The sequence below is a fragment of the Plecotus auritus genome, assembly GCF_963455305.1.
Source record: "Plecotus auritus genome assembly, chromosome: 3".
In the NCBI taxonomy this organism is placed as follows: domain Eukaryota; kingdom Metazoa; phylum Chordata; class Mammalia; order Chiroptera; family Vespertilionidae; genus Plecotus; species Plecotus auritus.
The window spans coordinates 26,261,640-26,278,780 of NC_137772.1; the positions used below are offsets into that span (position 1 = coordinate 26,261,640).

Below are 17,141 nucleotides of genomic sequence, written 5' to 3' on the forward strand. Positions count from 1 at the left end.
TAGCGAATTAGAAGACAGGGAAGCAAAACACACCCAAAATGAACTGCAATTGGAGAAAAAAAATTAAAGACAGCAGGAGAGCCTAAGGGAGCTATGGGACAACATGAAATGAAGAAACATACGAATAATAAGGGTGCCAGAACAACAGGAAGAGGAACAAGGGTTAGAACATCTATTTGAAGAAATATTGTCAGAAAACTTCCCTGATGTGGGGAAGAAAAAAGTCACACAAGCATAGAAAGTGCCAAACAAGATGAACCCTAAAAGACCCACACCAGAACACATTATGATTACAATGGCAAATGTTCAAGACAAAGAAAGAATCTTAAAGGCTTCAAGAGAAAGACAGAAAATTATGTACAAGGGATCTCCCATTAGATTATCAAATGATTTCTCAACAGAAACACATCAGGCCAGAAAAGAATGAACAAAACTTTACAAAGTGATGCAAAGCAAGGGGCTGAATCCAAGAATGTTCTATCCAGTAAGGCTATCATTCAAAATTGAAGGAGAAATAAGGAGCTTCACAGTAAAAAAAAGGCTAAGGGAGTTTATCACTATCAAGCTAGCAATGCAAAAAATGCTAAAGGGATTGGCATAAAAACAAGAAATAAAAAGGTAAGAAGGAACACAGGCACAAATAATAAAAATGGATACAAACAAGTACCTATAATAACTTTAAACATAAATGGACTAAATGCTCCAATCAAAAGATATCGAGTGAGTGAATGGATAAAAAACTATGACTCATATATATATGCTGTCTACAAGAGACCCACTTCAGAACAAGGGACTCACACAGACTAAAAGTGAAGGGATGGAAAAATACCTTCCAGGCAAATAAAAATGAAAAAAAAAGCTGGGGTAGATATATTTATATCTGACAAAATAGACCTCAAAGTGAAGGCCACTTCATAATTCTAAAGGGATCAATACAACAAGAGTATATAACCCTGATAAACATATATGCACCCAATAAAGCAGCACCCAAATACATAAAAAACTCCTGGAAGATATCAAGTGAGAGATCGCCAACAATACAATCATAGTACGGGTCTTTAATACACCATTGACATCACTGGCTAAATCTTCTAGACAAAAAATCAGCAAAGATACAGCAATCCTAAATCACTCACTAGATCAGATGGACTTAATTCACATCTTCAGAACATTTCACCCCAAAGCCACGGAATATAGGTTCTTCTCAAGTGCACATGGGACATTTTCAAAAATAGATCACATATTGGGTCACACACAATGTCTCCCCAAATTCAAGAGGATTCAAATCATATCAAGCATCTTCTCAGACCATAATGGCATAATATTAGAAATAAACTACAATAAAAACAGCCCCAAAAATTCAAACACTTGGAAGCTGAATAGCATGCTATTAAACAATTATTGGGTTACCAAAAAAATCAAAGAAGAAATTAAAAACATCCAGGAAACTAATGAAAATAAAAACAAAACAATCCAAAACCTATGAGACACAATGAAAGCAGTCCTGAGAGGGAAGTTTATAGCTCTACAGGCCTATCTCAAAAAACAAGAAAAAATGGTAATAAATCATCTAACTTTACAACTTAAAGAATTAGAAAGAGAGCAACAAGAAAAGCCCACATTGAGAAGAAGGAAGGAAATAATAAAAATAAGAGCAGAAATGAATGACATAGAGACCAAAAAAAAAAAATTTTTTTTTCAAAATATCAATGAAACCAAGAGCTGGTTCTTTGAAAGGATAAACAAGATTGATGAACCTCTAGCCAGGCTCACCATGAAGCAAAGAGAGAGGACCCAAATAAACAAAATCAGAAATGAAAGCAACGAAATAACAACAGACCCCACAGAAATACAAAGGATTGTTAAAAAGTACTATGAACAACTCTATTCCAACAACTAGACAACACGGAGGAAATGGACATTGTCCTAGAAATATACAACCTTCCAAAACTAAATCAGGAAGAATCTAAAAATCTCAATAGGCTGATAACTATAGAAGAAATTGAAGCAGACATCAAAAAGCTTCTAGCAAACAAAAGCCCAGGGCCAGATGGCTTCACAGGGGAGTTATACCAAACACTCAAGGAAGAACTAAAACCTATCCTCCTCAGACTATTCCAAAAATTTTAAGAGGAAGGAACACTTCCAAGCTCATTCTATGAAGCCAGTATCACCCTATTACCAAAACCAGATAAAGACAACACAATGAAGGAGAATTACAGGCCAATATCCCTCATGAATGTAGATGTCAAAATCCTCAACAAAATTCTAGCAAATCTGATCCAGTAGTACATCAGAAAGATCATACACCATGACCAAGTTGGATTTATCCTGGGGATGCAAGGATGGTACAATATCCACAAATCAATAAACATGATACATCACATAAACAAATTGAGAGATAAAAATCACACAGTCATAACAATTGATGCAGAAAAGGCATCTGACAAAATCCAAGACCCTTTCTTGATAAAAACTCTCAGCAAGGTGGGAATAAAAAGATTATACCTCAACATAATAAAAGCTATATATGAGAAACCCACAGCCAACATCATACTCAATGGACAAAAACTAAAATCATTTCCCCTAAGAACAGGAACAAGACAGAGATGCACTTTCACCACTCCTGTTTGACATAGTACTGGAAGTACTAGCCATTGCGATTAGACAAGAAGAAGAAATAAAAGGCATCCATATTGGAAAAGAAAAAGTAAAACTGTCCTTGTTCGCGGATGACATGATACAGTACATAGAAAAACCTAAAGACTCCATCAAAAAACTATTAGACTTAATAAATGAATTTGGCAATGTAGCAGGAAACAAAATTAACACCAAGAAATCTATGGCATTTCTATACATCAATAGTGAACTTACAGAAAGAGAGACTAAAAAAGCAATCCCATTTACCACTGCACCAAAAAAATTAACATACCCAGGAATAAACTTAATTAAGGAGGTAAGAGATCTATACGTGGAAAACTACAGGACACTGAAAAAAGAGATAGAGGAAGACATAAATAGATGGAAGAATATACCATGTTCATGGATGGGGAGAATCAACATCATTAAAATGTCCATACTACCCAAAGCAATCTATAGATTCAAAGCACTCCCCATTAAAATATCAATGGCATATTTCACAGACCTAGAATGAACTTTGCAAAAATCTATCTAGAATAAAAAGACCCCAAATAGCCACAGCAATCCTGAGAAAGAAGAACAAAGTAGGTGGGATCTCAATACCAGATATCAAGCTGTATTACAAAGCCACTGTTCTCAAAACAGCTTGGTACTGGCACTAGAACAGACATATAGATCATTGGAATAGAATAGAGAACCCATAAATCGATCCAAACCACTGTGCTCAATTAATATTTGACAAAGGAGGCATAAACATACAATGGAATCAAGACAGTCTCTTCAATAAATGGTGTTGGGAAAATTGGACAGATAACATGCAAAAAAATGAAACTAGATCACCAACTTACACCATACACAATAGACTCAAAATGGATAAAGGACTTAAACATAAGACGAGAAACCATAAAAATACTAGAGGAATCCATAGGCAGCAAAATCTCAGACATATGTCGAAGCAATTTCTTCACCAATGCCACTCCTAGGGCAATAGAAACTAAAGAGAAAATAAACAAATGGGTCTACATCAAAATAAAAAGCTTTTCACAGCAAAAGAAACCATCAACAAAACATCAAGAAAGCCTACTGCCTGGGAGAACATATTTGCCAATGTCATCACTGAGAAAGTTTTAATCTCCATTATTTACAGGGAACTCATACAACTTAACAAAAGGAAGATAAACAACTCAATAAAAAAATGGGCAACTGACCTATATAGACACTTTTTGAAAGAAGACGGAAGGCCAAGAGAGATATGAAAACATGCTCAAATTCACACCTTTCAGAATGGCTATCACCAACAAATCAACAAAAGACAAGTGATGGCGAGGATGCAGAGAAAAAGAAACCCTTGTGCACTGCTGGTGGGAATGCAGACTGGTGCAGCCACTGTGGAAAACAGTATGGAGTTTCCTCAAAAAAATAAAAATGGAACTCCCATTTGACCCAGTGATCCCACTTTTAGGAATATATCCCAAGAAACTAGAAACATTAATCAGAAAGGATATATGCACCCCTATGTTCATAGCAGAACAATTTACAATAGCTAATATTTGGAAACAGCCTAAGTGCCCATTAGCAGATGAGTGGATTAAAAAACTGTGATACGTCTACACAATGGAATACTATGCTGTGGTAAAAAAAGAAGCTATTGTTACCATTTGCAACAGCATGGATCGAACTGCAGAGCATTATGCTAAGCAAAATAAGCTAGTCAGAGAAAGATAAATATCACATAATCTCACTCATTTTTGGAAAATAATGAACAACATAAATTGGTGAACAAGAACAGATCCAGAGACAGAGAAGCATCGATCAGACCATCAAACCTCATAGGGAAGGTAGGGGAGGGTGAAGGTAAGGGGGAGAGATCAACCAAAGGACTACTTTGCATGCATATAAGCCTAACCAATGGACACAGACAATAGGGGGGTGAGGGCATGAGTGTGGGGCTGGGGGGAGGGGAATGAGGGAATAAGGACACATATATAATACCTTAATCAATAAAGAAATAAAAAAATAACAACAAAAAATAAAATAAAATAAATAAATAGAAATTATAGTATCAAAACAATAACTAAATAACAAATTAAAACAACTATGAGATATCATCACCATACTAAAAAAATATTTTAAAATGTGAAAAAAAATGGAACACTTGTGTACCATTGGTGGAATGGAATTGGAATACCTATTCTGATTTTTAAAAAATTAAAAATTAAACTAATATATAATCTGGCAATTGTACTTCTTGATATATATATGTAAAGGAAACAAAATTATCTCCAGTGATATCTGTACTTCTATATTATTGTAGCATTATTCAAAATAACTAAGATATGGAAAAAACTGTTAACAGAATATAAAGAAAATGTGGCATATGTATACAATTAAATATTTTTTAACATTAAAAAAGGGAGTGTTGCCATTTACAAGAACATGGATGAACTAAAGGGCCTTATGCTAAGTGGGAATGGACAAATACTGCTAGGTATCACTTATATGTAATACCATACATCAGATGATTGTGTAGGACCGTGGTCGGCAAACTGCGGCTAGCGAGCCACATGCGGCTCTTTGGCCCCTTGAGTGTGGCTCTTCCACAAAATACCAAGGCCTAGGTTAGTCTATTTTGAAGAAGTGGCATTAGAAGAAGTTTAAGTTTAAAAAATTTGGCTCTCAAAAGAAATTTCAATCGTTGTACTGTTGATATTTGGCTCTGTTGACTAAATGAGTCTGGCGACCACTGGTGTAGGATATACATACACAGGCTACGCATACACTTTTACAAATTAAATCAATGCAAAGAATCAAAATGAAATGAAAAGTAATAAAAATAATTAAAACAGCCAGAAAAAAATATATATGTATTTTCAGAGTAATGAGGATGTCCTGAGATTTCTAGCTAGAAACTGTGCAAGAACTAGATAAAACATTTGGATTTTTAAAGTGAAAGAAAAAGAAAAAAAGAAAATCAAATGTTGAGAGTTTTCATCAACCACGGATCTAAAGAAAATTTTAAAACATGTTCTTCAGCCCCAGGTGGCATGGCTCAGTGTTTGAGTGTTGTCCTATGAACTAAGAAGTCATGGTTTGAGTCTGTCAGGGCACATGCCCAGGTTGTGGGCTCTATCCCCAGAGGGGGTGTGCAGGAGGCAGCCAATCAATGATTTTCTCTCATCATTGATGTTTATCTCTTTCTCTCCCTCTACCTGCCTCTCTGAAATCAATAAAAATATATTTAAAAAATATGTTCTTCAGGAAGAAGAAAATACAATATCACATAACATGTGATCACACAAAGTAGTGAAAAGTACCAGGAGTATTGAATATATGGATAACTCATAATTTTCTTTTTAAATCTAACCGTACTTTATAATTTAAAAGAAATTCTATATAATAAAAGCCTAATATGCTAAGAGTCCAGTTGACTGGTCAGCCGTTCAACCAATCAAAGCGTAATATGCTAATGGCTATGCTAAGGCCACTCAACTGATTACTATGACATGCACTGACCACCAAGGGGCAGACAGTCAACCAGTCAACCAGTCGCTATGACATGCACTGACCACCAGGGGGCAGATACTCCAACTGGTAGGTTAGCTTGCTGCTGGGGTCCGTCTGATTGGGACTGAGTGAGATGGGCAGGACACACCCTTGAGCCCTCCCATGCTCCCTCCCCAGCTGGCCAACCTCCTGCGTCCCTCCCTGGCCCTGATTGTGCACTAGTGGGGTCCCTTGGCCTGGCCTGTGCGATCTCGCAATCCAGAACCCCACAGGGGATGTTGGAGAGCAGGTTTCACCACAATCCTGCAGACCAGGCTGAGGGACCCCACTGGTGCATGAATTCGTGCACTGGTCATCTAGTATATTAATAATGTGTTCTGGAGTTTATAGCATAGGGATAATATATCTAGGACAATAGTACAAAGAATAGGAAAATGCAAAAGTTACATTATTTTAAATCTTCCATATGTGACATTATATAATACCAGAGGCCTGGTGCACAAATTCGTGCACCACTGGCGTCCCTGGGCCTGGCCTGCAGGATCGGGTAGAAACTGGCTCTCTGACATCCCCTGAGGGGTCCTGGATGACGAGAGGGTGCAAGCCAAGCCAAGGGACCCCATGGGTGCACGATCAGGGCTGGGGAGGGATGCAAGAGATTGGCAAGCCAGGGAGGGACCACAGGAAGGCTCCAGGGCGTGTCTGGCCCCTCTCGCTCAGTCCCGATCAGCCAGACCCCAGCAGCAAGCTAACCTACTGGATGGAGTATCTGCCCCCTGGTGTTCAGTGCATGTCATAGCAAGCAGTGGAGCGGCCTAAGCATATCATTAGCATATTATGTTTTGATTGGTTGAATGGACGACTGGATGACCAGACACTTAGCATATTAGGCTTTTTTAATATAGAGTTATTTGAGGGTGATATTTTATAAGTTAAAGATCCACATGGTGAAACAATGATATATTGATAACAAAATAGAAAAAGAAAATTGAATGTAGAAAAGAATATCAATAAATAAATATTCAGTAATTCAAAAGAAGTAAGGAAATGAAATGTGACTCAAGCTGATACACTCCCAAGTTTCTGGGCTGAAAGGTGCCACTGGCTTTGCTCTGTGAGTGATCAGTTCTGCCTGTTATATTTTCTTACTGAGGATTTCTGGGCTATGCAGCTTCCAGGTTTCTGACACCAGAACTGTAAAAGGATACACTGAGACATATTACATTTTGAAGAATTTATTTGAGCAAACAACGATCTGAGTCAGGTGGCATCAAAAACAAAATGGTCAGGGGCACTCTGTGGACGGTGGCTAGGGCAGAAGTATTTATAGGAAAGGAATGGAACCATAGAACCTTTTTAAATTTCCTATTCTTTAAATAGGGAAAATCTTTACTTGAGAAAATCTGTTTTATTATTTTTTTGGCTAATTATGATTAGTTGTTCTTGAGTTTCATTTTTTTGAGAAAATCTAGTTGCTGTTTATGAGTTGTCATTCTTAAGTGTTGCTTTTTCAGATTCTAGTGCACTGATTCTGCCTTAGGTTTTGGTTTGCTTATACAGGTGACTAACGGCATTAGAGCCAACCCAGTCTAATGGCCTCCTTGTTTCACTATTCTAACAGTATCTATATATATAAAAGGCTAATATGCAAAGTGTCCCCTCGGGAGTTCGACTGGGAGACTGGGAGTTTGATCGATCGCTATGACATGTGCTGACCACCAGGGGGCGGCACAGAATAAAGGAAGGTCCTGGCTGGCAGCTGGCAGCCAGGGAGGGAGGCCCTGGTCGGCAGCCAGCAGCCAGAAGGAAGGCCCCAGCAGGCAGCCAGAAGGCCCTGATCGGCCATGATCGCCAGTGAGGACTAGGGACCCAACTCGTGCACGAATTTTGTGCACCAGGCCTCTAGTATAGATATAAAATGTATAACATAAAGTCAGCAATCAGCTGAAATAGTTATTTTATTTAGATGATTCTTCCCAAACTTTCCACAACTTCACATTAATATATACAGATATATCCCTCTTATCTTCTGCTGTCATCCATGATTTCGATACTTGCTTCAGGATGTACCCTTGATTAATGCCTAATATGACCTAATATAAATTTACTCATATAAAGGTTGAGAAATATATCTGTATAATTTCTATAATATATCACATATGATCATATATGTTATATATATGGAATGTACAAAGGGTGTTCTGCTGTTGAATATGAACATTTTCACAGAACATCAACATCATACACAGCCACTGTGAGATAAGCGTGGATCAAGACAAAAACAAAACCACATTTTAGTTATGTCTGATTACAAATAAAATGTAAACATTTTCTAAGTCAGAAGAGTAAATATGCCCTTAATGGACAAACAGGAGTGGCTATTTCTTCTTGACTAATTATAGCTGTCGAGTTTTTCTAGTCTTCCCTTTTTCTAGATAAGATTTACTAAAATACACAATTATAGAATTACAGTCTACTTTCTGACCATATCCAAAACCGAGCAAAGGCCTGCTTCCTCAAACCTCCCTGAAAACCCCTAACAGGAGCTGAAATCGTTTAAAGCCTTTCTAACACATTCTTACTGAGATGCCCGATGGTTTCCCGTGGTGTGTGCTCTTCCTCACTGCAGTGATTCACAAACCTAACTTGTTTAACTACAGGTGTGTTCCCTATGGTCTTTGGTAGGAAGGCATTGAAAGGAGGTCAGCTCTTCTCAACTGAGGAATTTCTTCCCAGCATCTATAGCTTCCACAAATATATTTAGATAAATCTTAGAAGGTTGGACACCTTCATACGTCCTGCTATATCCCCAAATCAAAGCCATTGATTAGTAGAATTTATGGTTATCATAATAAACTGGAAGTCCATGAAAAAAGGAATCCTTTGTATGTTTAATAATTTTAAAAAAGCACTGGGTAACCAGAAGTTAAAGAAAGAGAACAAGACAGATAAAGGAGGTCTACTGTGAGATATGAAAGAACATTCATCATAGTCTATCACAGTAAAAATGACTTCCATAATTGCATAAAGACAATTCAAAAAATGTAAATAGGTATCACATACTTCGTAGGAAAAGCATTTCATGCTCTGCATAGTTGCTATATGCTTTGCTACATGCAATTTGAAGTAAACAATTTAAAGTTTAATCATGCAATGGGATTGTAAAAATTCTTATAAATAAATCAGGAAAAAAATTTATAAACAATTTTTCACTGAAAGTATTACTTGTAATGGAATTGTAGTCATAAATTAAAAATTAGATTCCATGTCCTGAATGTTGTATTTTGATGCCCTTAGCTTAATATTTTTAATCCTCTTTATCATTTATATCATGTATATCCATATCCCCCTGTAGAAGGTTAATCTGATAATTAAATAAGATTAGTATATGAAAAAGCAACCTCTCTAAAGAAAATTATTTTATTGTTGTCTTCAATCATAATTTCACATATATTTTATTTTTATTGTTCAATAATAGAACAAAATTATGATAGGTTCCATTACAGAATAACAAATCTAGAGTTAATGAATTCTTAATTTTTTACTTACTGTTACCTCAAAAATTATTCCTTTAACATGAATGTATTTTTCAGAGTTATCATATATTGGCCATACCAATTTAAGGACATGGAAATTTAAACCCCTGCATTATTACTTCTGGTTTGTAACATAAAGCAAAACTATGCCAATTTGAAATATTGAAGACTAAATGCCTTCAATTTAATTCCGTTTGTTTACAGCAGCTAAGCATTTTTTAAACTTTGCTTTCAATTAAGATTTTTTATTGTTATCTTTTTCATCATAATAAGGCAAATGTGACATTTTTCTTTTTCTTTTTTTTTTCTTTGGCCATACTTCTAAGTTTGATGCTTCTTAGTCAAAAATTTTTGTTGGTCTAAATTTTGCTCAAGACAAATTTCTCCGTTCTAGACCATTGTTCTCCTTATATCATACTGATTTTTTTCTGCTAGTACTTTCTTAAAAATTGTGAACAAGTATGTCAGAGAAATGAAGAGATGAAGGGAAGGGTACAGGAGTTAGCAACGGAGGTATAATAAAGGGAGGATAAAAATATACTAAAATAAAGCAGTACAGTGAAAACATTTTGCTTTACAAATTAATATAAAGGAATATAATCTGACTTAGTACAAAGGTAAATTAAAATAGTCTTATAATTTTAAATTGTAAAAAAAAAATATTTTCAATCATTTACCTGCCTCTTTATACCTTCACTCTCACTTGACCTTATTTTATGTGGAACTGTCACCTGCAGAAATATTCCTTCAGAATCTGCGGAAAGAAAAATGAGTTGTGTCTTATTTTTGCAACAACAATTATCTCAGTGAAGCATGGGTTCTTAACTGAGTCCACGGTGGGGTCTAAAATTGTCAATAAATTTATTTCTATTTGCCCTCTCTCCTTCTTGGCCCAAAGCTTTCACTACAATGACACTGAACATGGCTAAGATGCAAATAAACAAAAATTAGACACTGCAGGTCTCCTGGGCCATCTTTTCCCTTTAGATTGAACCACGTTGGACGGGTTCCCTCTGCACTTTGAGGAATAAATTGAGAGCAGTACGCATACCCTTAAACCCAATGGACACGGTAACTGAGGCAGGAAAACCAGCTGAGTCTCAGCCCCTAAGACCTTGGAGAATGGACTCCTTGGCGAACACCATCGGTCACCTGCTCTGGTCCAATGTCAGGGATGGGTGGGAGTGGGGGGTGGGGGGCCTAGGGGGTAGGTCAGGTGTGTGTGTGTGTGTGGCAGGAGGGGAGAAAGGGAGGAGTTACACAGAGGAAGGAACCAGCAGGGGATCCAGAAAGGGGGCAGTATGGATCCCAGGGCTGCAGGAAATTGTTCTCCAGAAAGAGCCCAGCTCTGCTCAGAGGCACAAGGAGAAGGAAGTCCAGGCTCCCATGGTCTTACCCATACGGGCATGCAGCCTTCCAAGCTCAGTGAGCAGTGCAAGGAGTAGGATCATGGCTGGGCCAGAGCTCAGGAACACAGCCAAGGCGGAAAGCCGTTGGGCAACTCTGGGGCTCGGGAACACAGCCAAGACTGAAAGCGGTTGGGCAACTCCGGGGCTCGCGAGCAGGAGCACTCAGCACTACAGCCCGGGTGCGCAGGGCCCTGGGGTGAGGACTGCAGTGACTTTCTGCCTTAGCTCACCCTGAGGGATCCTGATTGGCTGGGCAACTGCCACAGGTTTGACAAAGGAAACCTCAGCCAGGAGCCTTTGCGTTTTGGCACAAGTGGATTGTTGTGGGTAAATTTACATTGTTTGAACGCTTCAGCATTGATATAGGGGCAGATAAGCATGTGTGGCTTTTCTGGTCAAGTTCTTGGCAATTTGGTTTTTTCTGTCACAGTTTTCTGGCATGTTTTATTTACTTTGGGGTAGGGTTAAAGAAAGTAGAAACCTTAAGTGTTTGAAACATTTCCCACTTAAATCGTGGTAATGCTGACTTAATTTGCCATCTTTGCAAACAAGGAAAAATCAAAGATTGTTCAACTTGATCCTGAATAAGGCAATTAACAAGCACTTTTCTTCAACTGTGTGCCTATTCTTACTGTCTTATATTATAATCTATTGAGAGGGAAATAAAGGGGCACTTTAAAATGCAGCCTAAGTGTGTTTTGTTCACAATTACGCTGAACACTAGCAAGGAACTTGTAGAGATGGGAAGGACAGCAAGACAAACTGAGAAAGGAAATGTGACCACATTGTAGAGGAAAGAGCATGGAATGTCTTAGAATTTTCTGACCAATATCTTTCACTGCACATGTCTGAAACCTAACACAACTTCTGTCCCACCTCTCACCCAAAGCTGCTTTTATCCCAGTAAACTCCACTACAAGCACTAATTGTGTCAACAGAGCCAAAAACAAATTCTGGTCAGGCCTAAAATTTGGACCTGGCAGGTAGTAGTACACTGGGAAACTGATCCTCACAAGTTATTATTAAAATAATACAGGTCAGTGATCATAATGACCTGAAATAACACAGTGGCAGTGAGGATGAAGAGAAGTTATGATAGAGTCATCCTGATGTGTGTATATGTATTTACCACACAATTTACCCATTAAATTGTTATAATGAATGGATAGGGAAGGGGTGTCACAAGTTATTGGAGAGATGTGGACTGTAGATGTCCTCTTTTGAGATGGGAGCAGTTAGCATGGCCATGGGCATCTGAGGGTAGGCAGCTATGGTGGACAAAGGAATGTTCTCACTTTGGATGGAACATTCAAAAGAGACTAAACTGCTCATGTTCTACTGAAGGATCCCAGCAGGTAGGAGAATCAGCAGACACAAGCCTACATACTTTCACTCCCAGGACTTACTTTGGTTTGTGGAACTGAGCCATAAGGAAAGGAGAGAACAGCAGATGTTTTTCATGCTTGGATTAGACCAGTTAATGGTGAGTTTCTTGGTAATATCCTTTTCCAACCTATGCCTTTTGGACCTTTTTGTTTAATCACTGTTGTAAAAGATATTTGGAAAAATATAAATGTTAAACTTAACTGTTAATAAAAGAGGTCTAATTTCACTATGTACAACAAGCATAGTATTTAATTAGTATAATAAGACATTAGTTAAACTGTCACAATCTATGCCTGTGTTCCATGGACTTTATAAATCCATTTATTTTTTCTGAACCCTTTGTGATAACCACATTAAAATATTATAAATTGGTATTTATAAATGTCTCATTTGCACAGTTTCTATGCTTCATCTGGGTAAAAGAAAATCACCAACAAGGAAACAGAGGAAAAGAACAATACACATATGTGAAGAAATAAATAATTACTCTTAAATGGTCTATTTTTATCTACAGAGGAGGAGTATTTCCAAGAGTTCTCTGTGCATAACCAACAGGTGTCCCACATACACTTGGTGTTCAAAACCAAACTCATTCTTCACTCACCTCTGCATCATCCTCCACCAAACTGCTTCTTACCCTGCTATACAATGTCATTAGTAAAAGGTTTCCTTATCCATTGTGTCAAAATGTTTGTCTGTATAGTTTTTTTTTGTTATTCGAGCCCAAGTATATCATATTCATCACTCGTCACTTATTTGATTCTACCTTTATTATGTCTCACAAAACTTTTTGATCTTTTCCTCTCTTCCAATCCTGTCCTCATCACATCGTTCCTATGTATTTCATACTCTCATAATTGCTTCACTCTTGTCCAGTTATAGATGAATCCTAGTGAAATTTAAAATTACATTCACATGTTCCCACTCGTATATGAGAAAATGTAAACTCCTTATCAGGGAACATGAGACACTTGTCTTGGCAAATGGTTACCTATGTAGATTTTACCTCCCAATGTTCATACATTTTTAAATAAGTTTTAAAATGGATTAAGAGCACAAATTTAGCAACAGGTCCAGATTTACATTTTAGCCTTTCTGTCTTCCTGCTATATCCATAAACATTATTTCAGTACTTTTTTCTTATACTCTACATCCAAACTGTCAATACATTCTGTTGTTGATTCACCTTAAAATTTATTCCTAAAACCATCTTTACTATCACTGGTCTGAAGTATTATTATCTTTTCTCTGGATTATTTCCGTAGCAAAAATGGAAAGTGGTTTTTCCACTTTTTCTCTCTGTCCTTATTACAGACTACTTTTAACAAAATAGCCTTTAAAAGTGTATGTAACAGTTCCAAATACAAGAATAATTAAAAATGTGGCACAGATCATATCACTAAAGCTACTCAAACAGACACCACCTTATTAGGTGCAACATATTGAATTCATATTTTATTTGTATTAAGTGTTTCTTTGCAGCACACACCAATACTCACATACTCATGCATTTAGAAAATGTATAATTTTCTAAGCACACACCTAAAATTACAAAACTGTCCATTAAGTTTCCAAAACTATCATTGTGTATATTCACTTCTTGTGTACTTAGAGCAAAAGAACCATTTATAACTAAAAATATAAATTTCCAATTCCTCATCTTGTAAAAAAATTATAATCTGTAGTAAATGAACATAGATATCTATGTTAACATAGAGGTAACAATGTCTAGTCTATGTTAACTACTGTAACTTTTTATGTCATCTACAACTATTCAAGAGAGAGGAACATTTACTGAGAATTAACCACTTTATAAAAGGGAAAATGATACCATAGTGCAGAAATTATTAAGAAATCAATCATTTGCTATTTTATCTACAATTTTAATTATCTACACCCTTTGCATCAATCACCATAAATTTGACTAATGTCCTATTCTCTCTGTCCTATGCTTAATAAATGCATTTTGCCTCTTGACATAATTCAAAGGTGTTTTGATTTGCAATTTGATTTTTTAAATCAGGACCTAAATAAACAATATACATTCTTGTGATTTATAGGGTGCATTACTGATTTTAGAAAAAGACAGTTTAAAAATGAACCCCAAGAGAGAAAAAAATGGCAGCCAAATAGGCAGACATGTTCCAAGCCTTATCTTGGAGTAGATAGAAAGAGCATCTAAATCTAACAACATCCACCAGGATTGCCGAAGTAGACCAGTCGGTGAGACAATTCACAGCAGATGATGCCCGGAGAATGGTAGGATCAGGGATATGGGCTGGAGAGAGTAGTGAGACCACTGAGCCAAGAGGGTCAGAAGGAAGCTGCACAGCCTCTAGTCTGCTTCCCTTGGAGACAGGCGTAACATCCAACTGTGGAAAGGAAGTCCAAAGGGCTGCTGGTGACGGGGGATTCTAAATCTAAGTTCACAGCCACGAGAGGCTGAGCCCAGAGGTGTGGCCTGAAGAACTGCCTGAACCATGCAGTGCCGAAGGGAGAGAAACTAGCAGTTGCGTGGTTGTTTTGCCTCTGTTGGATCTTTGGTTTTATTCTCTAAACCCAGTTCATATGACCTTTCAAATACAAACACTCACCCATGGCTTCAGTGCAGGTGGAGGTGAAGATTTGTGGAGTCTGGGAGAGGCTGTGGAGAAGAGCAGGTCAGGGAGAGGTAACCAGAAATCTAGCATTGAGTAATTCCAGGCCCTCCAAACCTAAGCGGCCATTTTTCTCCTGAAGAGCCAGCCCCCCAATATAGCCACACCCAGACTATACCCTGAAAAGTACAAAGGATACAAAAAAATCTGAATAGCCCCAAAGAGCCCTCAGGGACTGGGTTGAAGAGAGGTCACTCAGTCCTGGAAAGCAATATAGCACCCTCCCTACCAACAGCGCTGTCACAAACAGCCACTTGAGAGATTAAGATTGACAGCTATTAAGACAGGCTAAGTGGGCACATTGTCCCACCTGCTTGCAGTCAAGGCTGTGGAGATAGACACAAACAGAGGAGCAGTGGATCACTTGGAACTTCAACACGGTGCTGATTAACTAACAGAAAACTGAGTGGCAGACACAACAGAAGAGTGGGATCTTAAACCAACACCCATGGGGCATTAAAACTCAGCTGAAATTAATGACACTTCATCTTTTTATTCTATTTTATTTTTTTATCTTTTATTTAAAATTTTTATTTCTTTATTTTCTTTGGTGTGTTTTTAATATTTTTTTGCATGATTTTTTCTTGATTCTATTTTTATATTTTAACATTATTTTATTTTAACTTATTTTTAACTTATTTTATTTTTTTCTTTCTTTTCTTCTTATCCACTAATTCTCTTTCTACCTCCTCTATACTGAACTGAGGTCCTCCCCCTATTCATTCAATTCCTTAACCTTACTTTCTGTATTAAGCTCTGCTTCTACCGATTCTCTCTCATCCCCATTTTTTCTGGGTATTTGTTGTTTGCATTTTTTTGGTTTATCTGTATGTTCTGTTGTGTTTTCTACCCATATATTTTCTTCTTCCTTTTTCTTCTTTTTCTTTTCTCTCTTACATTTTTTTTTCTTTTCTCAATGTCATTTTTGCTATTTTCTCTCTCCTAATTCTCTTTTCTCTGGTGGTCACTTACATTGGGGTTATTGGTGTGAGTACACTCATGTTTTGTTCCCTTTGTGTTGTGTCTTGTCGAGTTGTATTTTATGCTGTTTGGTCAACGTGGTAGAGAGTGAGCCACATAACCAGACATGCTGAGAGGAGATTCCATCCACAAATGGGACAATAACACTCAAGACCCAACTACACCAAGAGAACCCAAATATCCCAAATAGGGTGTGTCCCTAGATTAACTAGCCCAGAAGACTGGAAAGATTATACCACTGGGTCCCATAAAACATGTACTCTATAAGACAAACCCAATATCTGGGTGGCATAGCACTTTGATCTAATACATAGAATCAATCAAAAAGGAACAGCAAAAATGGTGAGACAAAGAAACAACCCACATTCAAAAGAAAAGGAGGAATCATCAGAAAAGGAAATTAAAATGGCGGCAAGAAATTTGTCAGAGAAAGAATTCAGAGCAATGGTTATAAGGACTCTGAAAAGAATGGAAGGCCAATTCAACAATATGTGTAAGAATCAAGAGGAGATAAATAGGAATCAATAGGAAATGAAGAATGACATAGCTGCAATAAAGAACACAATGAAAAGTTTCAACAGTAGACCAGAAGAAGCTTGGGACCACTTCAACAAGTTAGAAGATAAGGTGGAAAAACAGCCAAGCACAGCAGCAACTGGAAAGAAAACTTAAAAAGCAGGAGGAGAGCCTAAGGGAGCTTTGCGACAACACGAAACAAAACAACATCTGCATAATATGGGTGCCAGAAGGAGAGGAAGTGGAGCAAGGAATAGAAAAGCTGTTTGAAGAAATAATGACATAAAACTTCCTTGATGTTGGGAAGAAAAAAGCCACACAAGTCCAAGAAGCACACAGAGTCCCAACCAAGATGAACCCAAAAAGACTGACACCAAGACACATCATAATTACATTGGCAAACATCAATGACAAAGTGAGAATCTTAAAAGCTGCCAGAGAGAGACAGAAAGTTACCTACAAAGGATCTCTCATTAGACTACCAACTGATTTCTCAACAGAAACACATCAGG

The 17,141-nt window shown here is 37.3% G+C and overlaps 1 protein-coding gene across 1 annotated transcript in view; it reads right to left on the reverse strand.

Annotated features, from left to right (window-relative positions):
- LOC308244584 (disintegrin and metalloproteinase domain-containing protein 18-like) overlaps positions 1–11,131 on the reverse strand; it is a gene marked incomplete at its 5' end in the record, with an annotated part of 102,764 nt that extends 91,633 nt beyond the window's left edge. The window contains 2 exons of the mRNA XM_080660725.1: positions 10,358–10,434; positions 11,077–11,131. Coding sequence (XP_080516851.1) covers positions 10,358–10,434; positions 11,077–11,131 — 132 coding nt within the window. The remainder of the gene's footprint in view (positions 1–10,357; positions 10,435–11,076) is intronic.
- Between the last annotated feature and the right edge of the window lie 6,010 nt (positions 11,132–17,141).